General features: G+C 47.5%; 1 protein-coding gene and 1 long non-coding RNA gene across 5 annotated transcripts in view; one reads left to right on the forward strand and one right to left on the reverse strand.

Annotated features, from left to right (window-relative positions):
• LOC147271543 (NACHT, LRR and PYD domains-containing protein 12-like) overlaps positions 1–10,073 on the reverse strand; it is a 21,117-nt gene extending 11,044 nt beyond the window's left edge. For both annotated transcript variants that reach the window (XM_086202754.1, XM_086202762.1), the window contains exons 1-6: positions 10,040–10,073; positions 5,400–5,604; positions 5,148–5,258; positions 4,892–4,970; positions 4,595–4,790; positions 2,619–4,413 (exon numbers count right to left, since the gene is read on the reverse strand). In XM_086202754.1, the coding sequence (XP_086058880.1) occupies positions 2,619–4,413; positions 4,595–4,790; positions 4,892–4,970; positions 5,148–5,258; positions 5,400–5,590 (2,372 nt within the window). In that variant the 5' untranslated portion in view covers positions 5,591–5,604; positions 10,040–10,073. The remainder of the gene's footprint in view (positions 1–2,618; positions 4,414–4,594; positions 4,791–4,891; positions 4,971–5,147; positions 5,259–5,399; positions 5,605–10,039) is intronic.
• On the forward strand, positions 6,696–11,448 carry LOC147271544 (uncharacterized). Of its 3 annotated transcripts, none has more exons than XR_015115450.1 (3): positions 6,696–6,739; positions 9,553–10,081; positions 10,205–11,448. It is a non-coding gene; the product is annotated as an uncharacterized LOC147271544 (long non-coding RNA). The 3 variants fall into 3 exon arrangements; XR_015115438.1 differs by having other exon boundaries at positions 6,697–6,739; positions 9,253–10,081; XR_015115445.1 differs by having other exon boundaries at positions 6,710–6,739; positions 9,550–10,081.
• Positions 11,449–14,886: the final 3,438 nt, after the last annotated feature.

The raw sequence follows: 14,886 nt of genomic DNA on the forward strand, positions 1-14,886 counted from the left end.
TCTTCCTGTCCTCTCCTGAGCCTCAGTCCGGTAGCTTCATCAATGAACCAACACCATTCCTAATAAAGTTCAACACAGATGGTGATAGGAGGAGTTTATCAGGTTCCTCCTTAGCAGAGTAGAACTGCTTCAGTCCAACAAAGCACCAGGAACATGGATACTGCTGCTGAACAGGACAGGTTAAAAAAAAAAAACTTGTCTGATTGATTTCTACTATTTTTGGTCTCTTTTGATGACGTGTGCTACAATGTGATGTCACAGCGGCCATATTGGATGAGCTGGAGTCTCTCAGGAAAGTTGTTTTCTTTTTTCTCTCCAAGTCCATTGAGAATGAACCAAAGAAAACACTGCTAATAAACCAGCAGAAGACGAGGAGGAAGTTCAAAAGTCTCTGAACTTCAAGTCAGAGGATCGACGTCAGGTTGCCAGCAACAGAGGGACCAACTAGATTAGACTGATGAAGAGCAGCACCTGAAGGCTGCCATCAAAGAAGAAGACCAGAGAAGAGAAGAGACTGAAAAGAGAGGGGAAGATTTGGAGCAACAAACAAGGACGAGGACTTGGTGATGTCTGGACCTGAGACCAGCCACCACACCTCCGCTGCCTCACAGCTGCTGACCAGCAGGGTGAGGACGCACCCAGAGGTGAACTGCAGTCACTTGAGCAGGGAGTCAGGGAGTTCTTCAACAACAGAGAGGTTCCTATGAACAGGGACCAGATCGCTGCTCGTCCACCAAACCAGAGACACAACAACAGGCTCAGCATCATCGCTCCATTTGTGAGCAGAAAACATGAAGCTGAGGAGCAAAGAGTCCAGGTGTCCATGCAGAAGAGCCTCTCACAAAGACAAACTGAGACTGAGACAGAATCCTGACAAAGAGGAAGAGAATTCAGGACTGGTGGAGAGGAGCTGGAGAGTCCTGATCAGACTGAACGCTCACCTGAGCAGGTAAAAGTGACAGTGGTCAGAGACCTGGAAGATCTTGATCAACATTCATGACAATGTTGAATGTTGAGGAGGAGAGGACGAGGAGTGAGGAGATGTCCCACTGTCAATGGAGTTGTGCTGTGAAATATCAGCAACCTCAGTTTGGGAGAGATAAATCTGGGAAAACTGGAAGAAAATGAGTGAATCCACACTTTGGAAGTCTTCTGCTGTCAAGATCCAACAATTTAGGAGTTAGAAAATGTCACTGATCAGAGATCCACTTCCACCAGAACATCAGCTTGAACTGTGACTGTTATTCTGAAGAGGAGTTCAGTTCTGGAGTCAAATGGAGCAGTTTTCAGTCCTTCACTTCACCAGCAGGAGGCTCTGCAGCAACTTCTCCTCAACCAAAGAGAGCGTCATCAGTTTCAGCAGAGATTTAGTGAGCAGCAACTTTGGAGCCTTGGCTGAATGATAATAATGAGCTGCAGCATGGAGGAGAGGCTCTGAAAGGTTTAGTCCAACCAGGGTCAGAGAGAGAGGGGGCTGTTGCTCTCCAATGCCAGGTTCTTGATCAGATCACCATGGTTACTGAGAAGCTGATGGATGTGTGACCTCTGAAATTGAGGCTGACAGATGCAGAACCATATTAGTTAGTTGTGTTTCTAGAGCGCCGGGTCACGCATCGATCAGTTTCATCCACTTCCAGGATGACGTGAAGAGCATCAGGATAAAGGGAGAGTTTGGTTTGTTGGATTTGGTGAAATCTGTTGATCATTCAAAACTGCAGAATTTGTTCCTTCATGTTTAGTGGAGTTTCTATCCAGTCGTTGTAGAACCTAAGAGAACCTGAGAGAACAGAGCAGCACTGATTGACAATCTTTCTATCAATGTGATTGATGGACAGAGGAAAGTCAGTGGCTGGTGGGAGGCACCATTTGCCTGTTTACAGTGGCAGAGATGAAGAAGAACTTCAAACTCAGAACAAACAGGCAGAGGAACAGTTTGGAGGGAACAAATCACCAGAGGCAATGAAGGCTCAGAGCAGAACCTGAGAGTCCTGATTGACAGGAAGTTTCTGGAGAGGACAGCAGGGAATCCTAGGATGAGGTTTGACAGCCATTTTGGACTCTTTTTGACCGACGTTGTCTGTTGAGGGAGTTGAGACAAGTTCCTAAAGAGGAGGGAACCAAGGTGAACAAAGGGTTTGGAGAAAGACTTTAAGAAGAAAAATGGGCTCTGGAGGGAATTTATCAAGCATCCACCAGAGGAAAAGGAGGAGAAGAACAAAGTAAAACCAGAAGAACATCTGATGAGATCAGAACAAAAAGACTCTTCTGATCAGTTGTTGGAGAAACAGAACATGGACATCATGATTGAACTTCAGCCCTCATGAATGCCTTCCCTTCATGTGGAGGAGAGCTTGTTAAACTAGAAGAAATATCTAGTAGTCCAGCTCAGGATGTTCTGCTCTCATCATTCTGACCAAACTCTTTGGACGGGACATCGGCCAAATGTCCTCCCTGTTCCACCACATTCTGGTCTCTGTTCTTTCCTGTTCTATCCTGCTCCAACTTCCCACAGAGACTCAGACCATGAGAGGAAGGAGGATGAGAATCAGAGGTGTTCCTCACATATGAAGTTCAACTGGTAAAAGTCTCATCACACATCCAGGACTTCATCCACCTACCGAGCTGCAGTTGAAGCTTTGACCACTGGCAGCAGCCTCAGAAGAGCCTCCTCTGAAGCTGAATATTTGCTCAGGTCAAACACGTCCAGATCCTCTGAGGACAGTACGATGAAGACCAGAGCTGACCACTGAGCTGGAGACAGTTTAGCTGAGGACAGACGTCCTGATCCCAGCAGACGCTGGATCTCCTCCACCAGAGAACCATCGTTCAGTTCATTCAGACAGTGGATCAGGTTGATGCTTCTCTCTGGAGACAGATCCTCATTCATCTTCGTCTTGATGAACTTAACTATTTCCTGTTTGGTCTCTGAGCTTCTTCCTGTCTGTGACACCAAACCTTGCAGGAGAGTCTGATTGGTCTGCAGTGAGAGACCCAGGAGGAAGCGGAGGAACAAGTCCAGGTGTCCAGTGGGACTCTTCAAGGCCTGGTCCACAGCTCTCTGGTGCAGGTGTTTTAGTTCAGGTTTCTTTCTGAAGACCCGTGACCTCCGGAATGTTTGTTCCTCTGTCAGCAGATTGACTCCAGAGTTGATGAAGGTCAGATGGACATGAAGAGCAGCCAGAAACTCCTGAACACTCAGATGGACAAAGCAGAACACCCGGTCCTGGTACAGTCCTCTCTCCTCTCTGAAGATCTGAGTGAACACTCCTGAGTACACAGAGGCTGCTCTGATGTCGATGCCACACCCTGTCAGGTCACATTCATAGAAGATCAGGTTGCCTCTCTGCAGCTGATCAAAAGCCAGTTTTCCCAGAGCCTTCATCATCCTCCTGCTCTCTGGAGTCCAGTGTGGATCCGTCTCAGCTCCTCCATCATATTTGACCTTCTTGACTTTGGCCTGAACCACCAGGAAGTGGATGTACATCTCAGTCAGGGTCTTGGGCAGCTCTCCTCTCTCTCTGGTGGTCAACAGGTCCTCCAGGACGGTTGCAGTGATCCAGCAGAAGACGGGGATGTGACACATGATGTGGAGGCTTCGGGACCTCTTGATGTGGGAGACCATGGTTTCGGCCTGCTCCTCATCTCTGAATCTCTTCCTGAAGTACTCTTCCTTCTGGGGGTCAGTGAACCCTCTGACCTCCGTCACCATGTCAACACACTCAGCAGGGATCTGATTGGCTGCTGCAGGTCGTGTGGTCATCAAGAGGTGAGCGGAGGGAAGCAGCGTCCCTCTGATGAGGTTTGTCAGCAGCACGTCCACTGAGGTGGACTCTGTAGCATCGGTCACGGTCCGGTTGTTGTGGAAGTCCAGAGGGAGTCGACATTCGTCCAGGCCATCAAAGATCAACGCAACCTGGAACTCTTCCAACCTGCTGATTCCTGCTTCTTTGATTTCAGAGAAGAAGAGATGAACAAGTTCCACCAAGCTGAAGTTCCTCTGCTTCAGCACATTCAGCTCTCTGAAGGTGAACGGGAACATGAAGTCTATGTGCCGGTTGGTTCTGCCTTCAGCCCAGTCCAGAGTCAACTTGTGTGTTAGGACCGTCTTCCCGATGCCAGCCACTCCCTTTGTCAGCACGGTTCTGACTGCTGCTTCTCTTCCAGCTGAGGCTCTAAAGAGGTCTTCTAGTCTGATGGTTGTTTCTGGTGCGGCTGGTTTCCTGGATGCTGCCTCAATCTGTCTGACCTCGTGTTCCTCATTGACCTCTGCAGCCCCTCCCTCGGTGATGTGGAGCTCTGTGTAGATCTGATTCAGAAGGCTTGGGTTTCCTGCTTTAGCGACCCCCTCAAACACACACTCAAACTTCTTCTGCAGGTTGGACTTCAGTTGACTTTGGCAGGCTGCAGAAGTTCCTGAATGAACAAAGAACAAATGGAGTCAAGGGTGAACACTGGGACTCGTCCTGGTCCTGATATACCTGGGTGCTGCAGGAAGGAAGCTGGAACTGGTTTGACGAGGGCTTGAATGTGAGGAACCTTCATTTGGATCAAAACATGATGCACTCCAGCTTTAAAGCTGTTCAAATCATCTTACTGCTGAGCAGACGGTCAGCCAGCTGCTCCTGATTCATTCTCTTGAGGAAGTCCAGTGTGATCTTCATGAACGCCTCTCTGCTCCTCCTCTGCTCCTCCTCATCATCCAACCACTCCTCTGGTTCATCTGGACTCAGAACCGTCCGGACTCTCTTCAGCTCCTTCTTCACAAAGTCAACAATCTTCTCCTCCAGCAGCTGGAACAGAAGAAATGTCAGAGTGAAACGAGTGGACGCAATAACAGGTCATGTGACTGAAAACCTGCTTGTCTCCAGTGAGTGACTGAACCCTCACGGACCATAAAGATGGAGTCCAGGTGTGCTGGGTGTTGCTGGATGGACTCACCACCGAGACCATCTGAGTTCTGCTGATCAAGTCTGTGGAGACAAGATGAAGTCAAAGAACCAATAGTAAAGGAACACCAGGGACCTTCATGGTAGCAGGGACCTGGACCCAGCAGAGATGGGGGGTCTGTGGCTGGTCCCAGACCTGCCCACAGCCCCCTGCTCTTGAGTGGAAGAGATCGTATCAGAACAGACAGTTTACATTCTCACCTGGGATCAGACTCCAGTCCACCTTTGAACTCTATAGGAAGACCCATAGACCAATCACTCTTCATGGACACACAGCTGGGTTCAGGGGGGTCTGGTCTCCTCTGAGAGAACCTGATGGAAACAACACTGATCAATGCTGACGATCAGGAAAAATCATCCAGGAAAACAGGAAAATGTTGAAGGTCAAACGTTTTAATGATGACGATAAAAAAAAATGCCTGAGAAAAATGAGTTTCAGTCCTCAGAGCTCACCTCTGACCAGAAGACTGTTGACCATCTTTGAAAGAAATCGGCTGATTCATAGAGGCGTTGCTTCTGAAGGACACACACCTGGGTCCAGGTCCAGCTCCAGGTCCAGGTCCAGCTCCAGCTCCAGGACCAGTAGAGTCCAGCCTGGTTTTCTGGGGAGGGGCTCCCTCCTCTAGGTCCTCACTCTGATTCATATCAGAGTTCAAACCTTCACACAAACACAACAACACCTTCATTTATCAACAAGCTTCACATCTCAGGACCCAAACTTGTGACTCCTCCAAGTTCAAATCCTTCTCCTCTTCAGAAACATGGTGGAGAGACATTCATTCTTCTCTGTCTGGAGGACGGAAGTCATCTGATAGCAGCAAGAAGACCTGAACCTTTGGACTCCAGGAGGACAGTTGAACTTTGTCTGGTTGAGCTGCTCTGAACTGAAAGAGCTGTTATCAGATCCAACATCAAAGTCTGACAAATGAACGTGTGACATGCCCAAAAATAGTGCGACCATTTTTGTGTTGAGATATTCCATTGTCGTCTGCCGCTTATTCCTTACTAGTCAGGGTCGCGGGGTGGGGGGGTGGAGCCTATCCCAGCATCTACAGGTGAGAGGCGGGGTTCACCCTGGACAGGTCGCCAGTCCATCGCAGGACCAACATACAGAGACAAACAACCATTCTCACTCACAGTCACACCTACAGTCAATTTAGAGTATCAATCAGCCTTGTCCCCTCTTGATGTCTTTGGACTGTGGAGGAAGCTGGAGTACCAGAGAGAACCTGTGACAGTCTAGACCCCACTGTCACTGTTTGTCCCTAACCCACCTCAATAAGTGCACAATTGTTTGGTGGGATAACATGGACAAACCCGGAAACAACCAGCAACATTAAAGGACATTTACTCAACAAAACCATGCATCAAACAAATTACAACCTTCTCCCTCACCAGGGCTCTGAACTGGATCGTAAAAGAGTCAGGGTGGGGCTGGAGCCTTTAAGTAGGCGTCGAAGGCTACGCCCAAATTGGGGCGAACCATTCCCTGTCCGGAGACAGGGGAACTCGAACAGTACATGGACATGTGAATGGGTTTGGTCAATGAAGGACACTGGACATTTGTTTATTGCAAAGTAGCAGATATATATGGTCACTGAAGGACATGGTGTTTCTTTGCTGTATGTTAAGGTACACAGAACAATTTGGGAAAACAATACAACTCCCCTTAACTGGTCTTTGGTCTGTCTGGTGGGAGGGGCCATGAGAGTATATAAGGGGTGAGAGTGGGCTTACAAGGCAGTCTGCTGTTAACTCTGCTGGGGTGAGGTGCTCATTGCTGAGGTCCAGAGGTGAATATTGTTTCTCAAAAGTTCTATTGTTTCCAAGTTATGATGTTCTTTCTATTGATTAAGCTAAGAGTAAACCATGGTTGATATGCGCATTGACTTATTCTTGTTGAAAGTATTGACTGCTAAAACATAGAATATGCATATTTGATTTATTCTTGAAAGTATTGTGACTGCTAAAACACAGAATATGCATATTTGATTTATTCTTGAAAGTATACTGCTAAAACATAGAATGTACGTGTTTGATTGTTAAATATTTTGATTTGTATCTGAGTTATTATGATTTTGTTTGAGCTTGTTGTTTAGTTTTGATTATTTTTATTACAGACCTCTGGTCCCTTCTGTATATAGCTGCTTTATTACATTTGTGTATCACAACTGGGGAAATAAATATTGTTACAACTTATGCAACTCTGTCGTGTTTTGCCATCAGTGGTTTAATGTCTGGGTCTCACACTACCCATACCTGTGTCCGGGGTGTGACATTTGGTGGCAGTGGTGGGATCCAGACATTAAACCACTGATGGCAAAACACGACAGAGTTGCATAAGTTGTAACAATATTTATTTCCCCAGTTGTGATACACAAATGTAATAAAGCAGCTATATACAGAAGGGACCAGACAGGAACAGGGAGAACATGGAGACTCCACACAGAAAGATCCTGTGCTGGAGCCAGGACTCGAACCCGGAACCTTCTTGCTGTGAGGCCACAGTGCTGACCACTGCACCACCGTGCAGCCTGTTTAGATATTCATTTAATTAAAAAAAAAATTTTCTTTGTTGCCAGGGTTTAATACCACCTTAATAGAGTTGAACGACATCGTTGTCATGTTAAATTTTGTCAGTTTCGACATTGAAACATGGTGAAAATGTGCCGCATCAGGGTGGAACCTTCCTCTAAGGAGCAGGTGCGCCTGGGTGGTATGCCTCAGACACGATCTGGACCATGAACATAATAAAGAGTAGACACCGCTCGGACTGCTGTGCAGCGAGAAATACGGCCACCATCTTGGTCCGGTCAAGCTCCCATACGCTCCAGTCATTCGTATGGTGATTCAGCGATGCCCGCGCACTGTGCGCCGTATTCCTGTGCCAGTGTGCGGACGGTAGCGAGCAGGGCTCAAGGGTTAACTTTTCACAAGTAGGATTAAACGTTTCCTCAACATTCTACCTGATGGTAGAGTCACTTGAAGACAGCTGACTTACTCACAATTATAGCAACTTTGGTGTTAGCAACAGATTAGCATTTGATTGGAAAACTTTGTTTGGGAGAGAAGAAACTTGAAGGAATAAAATAGAAAGTAGGAAAGTGAACTCTTTTTTTAAAGATTTTTTGTATCTATCCATCCCTGTCTTTCTGTCTTGCCTCCAGCAGATCTGAGACTCCTCAGGATGACCCGGCAGCCACAAAAATACTACTTTAAGCATTACAGTACGTGTTTGCTCAGTTTATAGTACTATTTATAGTATACTATTAATACTAATAGTATTCATTGTACTATGACAACAAATTGAATATTATCTCATATGTTCTTGGGGGTCTGCACGGTGGTGCAGTGGTCAGCACTGTGGCCTCACAGCAAGAAGGTTCCGGGTTGGAGTCCCGGCTCCAGCACAGGATCTTTCTGTGTGAGTCTCCATGTTCTCCCTGTTCCTGTGTGGGTTCTCTCTGGTACTCCAGCTTCCTCCACAGTCCAAAGACCTCAAGAGAGGACGAGGCTGATTGATACTCTAAATTGACTGTAGGTGTGAATGGTTGTTCGCCTCTGTATGTTGGCCCTGTGATGGACTGGTGACCTGTCCAGGGTGAACACCGCCTCTTGCCCATAGGTGATGGGATAGGCTCCACCCCCCCGCGACCATTAATGTGTAGGAATAAGCAGAAGATGACGATGGATGGATGTTCTTAGGTTTAACTTGAAATTGTGCAATTTTTGGATATGTAGGCTCTACATTTGTGGGTATTTCTTCAATTTTCCAATTATTAAAGTAGACAGTCTGCTTCTATATGACATTATTAGTGTGTGTATACAGATCGATCTATAAAACTAAACAAAATCAAATAAATATATTAAAATGGCCAGTTTTTAATAATCACTGAGACGTAGCAGGAACCAGCTCTAACCTAGTTATCCTTGATTAATTATGTTACTATGGCATCTACAGCCACTGCTGGCATCTTCTAAAATATTATTTGATTCATTGTGAGTGTTTGAAAACGCCAAAGTTATGGCCTCCATCATGAATCTTTGAATGACTTTTGTAGAGGAAAAAATAGCGTAGTATTGAGCGAACTGTGATTCATTTAATGCGCTGAGACTTCATTGCGCCGGTTAAACAGCGGTGCAGAGTGAGGCGGGCGACCGGACCAAGTTGGCGGCGGCATTTCTTGACAGCGCCCATTCGTGGTAGCAGCGGATGCGGGATCTACTCTTTACTATGTCCATGATCTGGACGATGAACGGGCTGCTGTGTGTCTTCATTGTTGCTGTGTTTCTCTGTGTTTCACAGAACAGTTTGTGACTCTGGTCCCAACCTGGGACCAGAGTCACAAACGTATCACCATGACAACCTGACTATCAGACTGTTGGTGTCATCACCTTCTGATGGAGAACAGAATCTCCATGAAGCAGCGAGTGCAGGTGAAGGAACCAGCAGCTCTGACTTTGGAAAGATCTCAGTCCAACATTCCTACTCGGAATGTTGATCCAAGCATCAGGAAACTCTGATGGTTCGGATCAGATTCCAGGTTTGAGTCTCAGCTTCACTCCTCCAACAGCTCAGAATCATAAACTCAGGCTTTTCTAGCAGCTGCTCCGCCTCCAGGACCTCAAACAGCAACACTGAATGATGCTGTGGTCAGGACCCTCTTTCATGTCTGGATGAGACACAGCGGCTGTCCCTCAACTCCAGTGTGAAGTCTGGCATGTTAAGATCCGGTTGGACCCGTTCACTCTCCCTGCATTCTTCCCTGATGACGCAACATGAGAAACCAAGCGCTGCTGGTTTGCTGTGAAAGTTCCCGCTGACGCTCGTTGTGAACCAGCTAGAATCCCACCTTCACACGTCCTGATGGAGACGGTTCAGCTGGACACTCAAGCAGGGAGCCGACTCAGTCAGAGGGATCCTGTTGGTCTGGGGGGTTCTCACCTGCTGAACTCACCTGAACTCAACCTGCACACTCGTTCAATGGTTCTTTTCTTCCCTCCTTCTTCCCCCTCCTTTAATTCAGTTAGCGGTTCAAGACAAACAGGTGACCGACATGGACAGACATGTCCATTAATCATGGCCTTCATACCTGGATCAGAGAGACGCTGCTCCTTCTCCCTCCTCAGTCCAGGTGTTTATGTGCATTTGATCTGGCGTCGCTTCCTCATAACTACAAGTCAACGAGAACAACCTGAAAACCAGTCAGGCCACAGGCAGAAACCAGTTACATGCAGTTGTCCCATCTCTCCACTAGATGGTGCTGCCTGCCTCTATGATGGCTCCAGATCAGATGGATCCCAGCAGCAGCAGTTGAGTTCCTGTCCCTGCTTCAACACTTCCAGACCTTCATGAGGTCACATCAAGTTCTTCCAGGATTCACTGAGAGAAGTCTTTGAACAGCTGCAGCTTGTCTCTGTCCAGGGTCTCATCATCATCTCCCAGTTTTCCTCCTGCTCCCCCATTCAGACCTGAACTGCCATCAATATTATTCATGTTGTTATCTGACTGAAGTCTTTACACATCAGAGGTGCCACCCTTGGGCCATGCTGGGGTCGTCCCTTTGGTTCGCTTCTCCCACTTTTCAGAAATTTCTAACCTTTGTTTTAAAAGCTCAGGGTTCTTCTCGATTAGGACGGTTGATACGATACTCATTTTACAAGTTGCACCTTTAACCTGTTCTTCTATTGGCACTTGGAATAAAAGACAAGAGGAAAAACATGAACGTCTGTGCAGGAGTCCAGGTGAGCACGGGGGGACTATTGTTAACTTTCTGTGTCTGTGTATCTTCTGGGCCGGTTGCCCAGCTATGAGTCAACTGTACTACAATACCCACACACACCTTAGTCACGCCCACTGACCATTCCCACCAATCACAGCTGGAGGAGCCAGGAGGCGTTTCCCCTTCAGTCATACACACCTCTCCTTTCACTCCTTCAGGTTCCTATCCCTCCTTTCACACTGGCTCCTCCATCAGAACTGGGCAACAACAACTCTTCTATCTGTGCTGCAGCCTGGCCTTTTATCCACTTCAACCTCTCCCTCCTCACCCGTCCAGCCCTCCTCTCACACCCTCACTCTTACCTCCAACTTTGGAACTCCAACATGGAGCGACACAAGATCTTCAGAAGAAGTGCAGGTTATAGATTTGCTAGATGAAACAGTTTCCATGAACAAAGGGTTCACATTGATGGAATAAAGTACAAGAATTCTTCGATTTAAAACAAATGCATGACCAGTTTTGTGTGAAGGGGAAACATGAATTAGACTTGAACAAAACGTGGTCCAGATGTAGAACTGCAGCAGTGTTGAACCCAGGTCTGACTGCTAGAGGACCAACAGAGCCCATCAAGCTCTGTGTACTGGAACGTGGAGTTTAGTTCCTGTCACACAGCACTGCTCTCTCTGCTCCTCTCAGCCACACTCCTGGATGAAGCTCAGTCACACCACACATATGAACACTCACAAACACACAAGGACACACACTCACCAACACTAAACATGAACAAACACAACCTGGTCAGCTTGAGTCAGGTCTGCTCAGGTGTCCTCAGTCAGGGGGGACTGGACCCAAGCATTTCTTTGGTTTTTATTGTGTGTCCTTATTCTGAGGGATGTTTCCCTCTCTATGTTCAGGAGGTTTATGGGACTTGCTGGTATTTTCAACTGAATGGTTTACTGGAAGCTGGAGTGACTGATCAGACCAGTCACTCCAGGAAACCTCCTTTAAATGCTGTCAGAGAGGGAGAGCGGTCTGCTGGTGGTGGTGTTCATTCCTCAGTGGGAGCCTCTATGGTTGATGTTCTACTACCCTCTGGTGGTGAGGCAGTGGGGATGCAGGTGATCTGCTGGTCTGGTTGAACGTGAGTGGACAGAAACCTTGTTGAGGTGACTGGGAGTTCCTGACTGTGGTGAGCTGCCTTGCTTCTCCTCAGGTCTTCATGGTGGCTTTCTGCTGGACTGTTGTTGAAGGGAACATGGCATCCTATCATTTTCAGCTCTGACATCTGGACAGTGGACAGATGTGACATCATCATGGTCTCACTGCCTGCTTTGTTCATGGATCAATGGAACGTTGTGTTGGAACCTTTATTGTAGAACTGCTATGAGCTGAGAGCTCAGTGTTGTTGGAACAACGCAGCTCCACATGTGACTGATGTGATGAAGAGGTTTTTATTGAGCTGAAGCTGGAGAGCAACAATCAAAATGGAGCAGCAAACATTCTGATGGCAACGTTTACAGAGGAAAACTGTTGCAGAGTTCAGAGTCCCAGTGAGTCAGGTCAGGACTGGGAACACTGGTCTCTCCTCAGCACCTCTGACACTGGAGTCTGGGAGCCCTGGGTGGCCTCACAGCTCACCCAGCCCACCTTCCTCCACTGGTCTGCGGGGAGCCTCAGGGTGCTGCTCCAGCTGTAGAGGCCGTCCTTCTCCAGCACCCCGGGGCTCCTGCTCTCCTCCCCGCCGCTGCCGCTGCTGCCGTCCACCTTCCAGGCCAGACTCCAGTCTGAAGGGAAGCCCTTGTTGGCCAGACACACCAGCGTGACCCTCCCCTGCTGCAGCTCCTGGCTGGAGGGGGGCACCACCGTCAGGGAGGGAGGGACATCACCTAGAAGACACCGCTCAGATTAGAGGACAGGCTAGCTGTCAATCAAACCCTGCTGCTAGGACACCAGGACTGTGAGAGCAGATTTCCTCTTGAAGGAGTTTCTGTCAGATGTTTCTCTGCTCCAGCAGTCACTCACTCACACATTGTTTCACTTCCCTTCAAGAAGCGGCTCAGAAAGAGTCCTCACCGCCCAAATAGAAGCAGGACCCTGACAATGGAGGAAAGCCCCTTTGGCAGCAGCTCCACTTTGAAAACTGCCATCAACTAAAGCTTCTCTGTTCAGTCATGAAGATGAAGAACAAAGAAACCCCACACATTCAAATCTCCCTGATTCAGTACCATGGGGACAATGTTTACTTTGTCCTGTTACCAGGAGGAGGGATTTACCTGTGGCTGAGCATCAAAGGCAGCTTCAAGGAGCCAGAAATGCCCTTATTTGGACATGACTTTGTCGAAGGACTCCCCTGAAATTCAAGGCCCTGAATGGGAAAGTATTTACAAACCTGGTAACTTAAACAACAAACCAGTCAAACCACAGCTACCAGTTTAAACTTCAGACTTGGAGGTTCATGTTCATGATCGACTTCCAAAACTTGACTTCAGAATTCTTTGAACCCAGAATTTTTTTACTCTTTGATTTCAGAATTTACTCTTTGATGTCATCGTGATACAATGGACCAAACCTCTAGATTTGATATTCTACTGCCCTCTGTTCACTGTTATGCAGATGACACACAACTTTACTTGTCGATGGAGCCAGACGACACAAGCCAGCTTACTCATCTGCAAGACTGCCTGAAAGACATTAAATCCTGGATGTCTTCTAACTTCTTAATGCTAAATTCAGATAAAACTGAGGTCATCGTGTTTGGACCTAAACACCTCAGGGACACACTCTTGAATCGGATCTCTACTCTAGATGGCATCACCCTAACTCCGAGTACAACTGCAAGGAACCTTGGGGTCATTTTTGACCAGGACCTTTCCTTCAGCTCCCACATAAAGCATGTGACTAGGACCGCCTTCTTCCACCTGCAGTATCGCTAAGATTAGGAATATCCTTTCCCAGAGTGATGCTGAAAAACTGGTCCATGCATTTATCACTTCTCGGCTGGACTACTGCAACTCTCTCCTGTCAGGATGTCCTAAATACTCCCTAAAGAGTCTCCAGCTGGTCCAGAACGCTGCAGCCAGGGTTCTGACAGGAGTTAAGAAGAGAGAACACATCTCTCCCACTTTAGCTTCTCTCCACTGGCTTCCTGTAGGATCTTGCCTCCATTGGGTCAACGGACTGCTCAAGTTTAGCGTACATACACAGCAAATGTATATGTGCTGTTGTTAAATTTCTGAAGTGTACCATTATTACTTTCAATCTGTAATAATTGTGACCGCTTGTGATCGTTGTATCAGGCTTTGAGTTGTGTAATGCAATTTCGCCTTGGGCTCGATCCCTTGGTGACAAATAAAACACTCAAATACTCAAATAGAATCGACTTCAAAGTCCTTCTGCTGACTTATAAGGCTCTCAATGATAAAGCTCCATCCTATTTGAAAGAGCTCATTAGTCCCTACTGTCCGACCAGAGCACTCCGCTCCCAGAATGCAGGTCTTTTAGTGATTCCCAGTATCTCTAAAAACAGACTGGGAGGTAGAGCCTTTAGTTACCGGGCTCCTTTACTGTGGAACCAGCTCTCTCCATGGGTCAGAGAGGCAGACACTTTAACTACGTTTAAGTCCAGGCTGAAGACTTTCCTTTATGACAGAGCCTTCAGTTAGGACTGGTTCAGGTAGCTCTGAACCATTGATAGCTATGCTGCTACAGGCTTAGACTGCTGGGGGACACATCAGGTTACATGGAGCCCTTCCCTCCTCTCCTCTCCTCTCCCCCTCTCTCCTCCTCTCCTCCCTGCACATTTTTGGAACTGTCACTACCACTACTTGTTGCACTTTGTAGTTTGGCCTTGGTGTCTCGCAGTCTCTCTGTGTTTCCACAGATCCACCTGAGCCCCAACCGCCGCCTGCATCGCCCCCCCCCCCCCTTATTCCCTACTGTTACACCGGCCTGCGCTCCCCTTCCATGAACCAGTCTGCCATCCAGTCCCCCATCAAGCTGGCTTGCTCTCCCTGCCTCCCCTTCCAGAAGCTTCCTTCTTCAGCTGTTATTAACATTTCCGTGTTTCCCACATTTTGTATTGTAAACTGTTTTCTTGTCTGTAACAACATCTACTGCACGTCTGTCCGTCCTGGGTGAGGGATCCCTCCTCTGTTGCTCACCCTGAGGTTTCTCAGATTTTTCCCTGTTAAAAGGGTTTTCTATGGAGTTTTTCCTCA

This window comes from Aulostomus chinensis, chromosome 1 (genome assembly GCF_037954235.1).
Source record: "Aulostomus chinensis isolate RoL2024-O1b breed Wild chromosome 1, RoL_Achi_v1.0, whole genome shotgun sequence".
NCBI lineage: Eukaryota > Metazoa > Chordata > Actinopteri > Syngnathiformes > Aulostomidae > Aulostomus > Aulostomus chinensis.